The 2,137-nt window shown below is 31.1% G+C and overlaps 1 protein-coding gene across 1 annotated transcript; it reads right to left on the bottom strand.

Moving 5' to 3' along the window:
• Positions 1 to 667: 667 nt before the first annotated feature.
• Positions 668 to 1,285, bottom strand: LOC111317395 (transcription factor ILI3-like). The gene is made up of 2 exons (XM_089766216.1): positions 994 to 1,285; positions 668 to 821 (listed from the first exon to the last, which is right to left on the bottom strand). The coding sequence occupies exons 1-2, from the start codon at positions 1,113 to 1,115 to the stop codon at positions 668 to 670; spliced, it is 276 nt and encodes a 91-aa protein (XP_089622342.1). The 5' UTR covers positions 1,116 to 1,285.
• Positions 1,286 to 2,137: the final 852 nt, after the last annotated feature.

Genomic DNA, 2,137 nt, shown 5'->3' with positions numbered 1-2,137 from the left:
AAATATTTTTTTATATGGCCCTCTCTAAGAAATTTTGAATCCGCCACTGTTCAATATCCTTTGGTTTGTTCTTCCAATAGTTTTTATTAGTATTATTACTGCGGTTTTGGGAATGTAAGGAGTGTTATGGCTTGAAGGGATAATCTCTTACCAAACTCTCAAGGCTCTCATCCCATCCTTGTAATTCATTAAGTCATTCTTATTTGCATTTCCTCATCTATTGGGAAAATGGGAGATTCACTGCAGATTGAAAGTAGGAACTGTTTACTATTTTTATGACTAGAAGTAGTAATGGAGTGAACTGGGGAATTGCAAAGATTATTGTTAGTTGAAGTAAGAACTCCCAAGAAACTGGTTTTGGCAGCTAATGTTTTCAAGCAAAATGGGGCCCCAAGACCATAACTTTTTTTTTTCTTAAAGTTTATTAAGGATAAACAATGAAGAATGTAAAACATGGAAACACTTACGTTTGATATACATAGTTTATATTCTTAACTGCATGCTTCGGAATCCCAGTCAAACTTGGATATAATTAAGGAACAATGAAACATGACAGTTGCACAGGAAGAAAAACACATATTTTTGTCTGTTGTTGGAACTATTTCAGACAAACTGATAAGAAAGAGAACTGGAAGTGGTACTTTGGGGGGGGGGGGGGGGGGGGGCTTTACTGCTGCAGCAAATTTCTAAGAATCTCTGCATCAAAACTAGTTATATCCATGGAACCTGGACGTTGAGATAGTCTTTCGCTCAAATCATCTACCTCTTTCTGTAGTCTTCTGATATAACTGCATGTTTCGTTCAAAACCTTTGTTGCTGATACCTACGGAAAATAAAATTATAGAAACAATGGTTAGTCTTGCCCCTTGAAAATCTTCCCAAGCATAAATAGACATAAAAAAAAAAAAAAATTCACGTGCAAATCCCCACATATCACAACTTTATTCTCTTGATGCAAAGGGGTTTCAGCTGTGGATTTATATTTCATTAATAGGTTCTACCCTGGCATTGCGGCCTTGATTCAGCTGTGGCAGCAATGTTTGTAGTTTTAAGATGAGAGCATTGAGCTCATCATCAGTGATTCTGCTTGAAGCTCTTGATCCATGGCTAAACATGAAGAATTAAACCTTGCTTCTTGCTCCTTTCAAGACTCTCTTTGCGGGGAGTTTTGAAATTGGAGGGCACAGGCACACGCAGCATATAAAGAGACTTTGAGGATGGGAATTGCTCACAAAAACATTTCTGATTTACGTAACGTATACTCAAACAGGAACCCATTTGTCACATATTTCTGTATTACAATGGCCCACAACTACGCAGGCCTTGGTTAATTTAGTCTGCCAAAAATTCCCCGCAAAACTCTTCCATATATATTTTTTATTATATCAGGAGGGTATAGTTTTAATATAAATAAAAGGAAGAGGAGAAATTTGATTTGAAACCAACACTTTAATATATTCTCAAGCGTCTTTAACCATTGAACTAAAGGCGTGAGACAAACTTTATCATATCTTAAAAACCATTTCATTGTTTAGTTTGACGCGTGATTTTGTCGCATGATATATTTTAAAAATTTTATATTATTTTTAATACATCTTATATAAAAAATAATCTCCTTTGAAGTTATTTGATGTTTGACACAAATTTTTTTTAATTTTTATATAATTTATATATTATTAGTATTATTTTTATTAAAACAATTCTTAAAAGGGATTGATTTCTTTACCTATAGTTTTTCAGGTCACGTGATAATTGAAAATTTATTTTTATTTAATTGAAAAAATATCAATTAATAGTTATAATTTTTTAAAAAATGATCCATTGATTGACACATGTCTTATAGTAAATAATGTTTGGAAATGACATTGGCTGCATTCTAGAGTTATTAGTTTAATTTAATTAATTAATAATTAATAATGTGTTTGGATAATAATTTGTATTATAATTAAAATTATAAAATATTTTTCGTATGGATTATGGATTTGGATCCTAATATATTTTGCAAGAATTTTCATATATAAGTTTTATAAGTTATAGCTCCATTGGACACAATAAAAAGTGCATATTTTATTAAAAAATTATCAAATATATTATTAGTGAAATTTTGTAATTTTATAAGCAGAGTTAATAAAATTAT

This window comes from Durio zibethinus, chromosome 9 (assembly GCF_047325235.1).
Source record: "Durio zibethinus cultivar Kanyao isolate XHJ-2024 chromosome 9, ASM4732523v1, whole genome shotgun sequence".
Classification (NCBI taxonomy): Eukaryota; Viridiplantae; Streptophyta; class Magnoliopsida; order Malvales; family Malvaceae; genus Durio; species Durio zibethinus.
The sequence above is the reverse complement of the archived record's forward strand: the minus strand, read 5'-3'. Positions and strand labels throughout refer to the sequence as shown.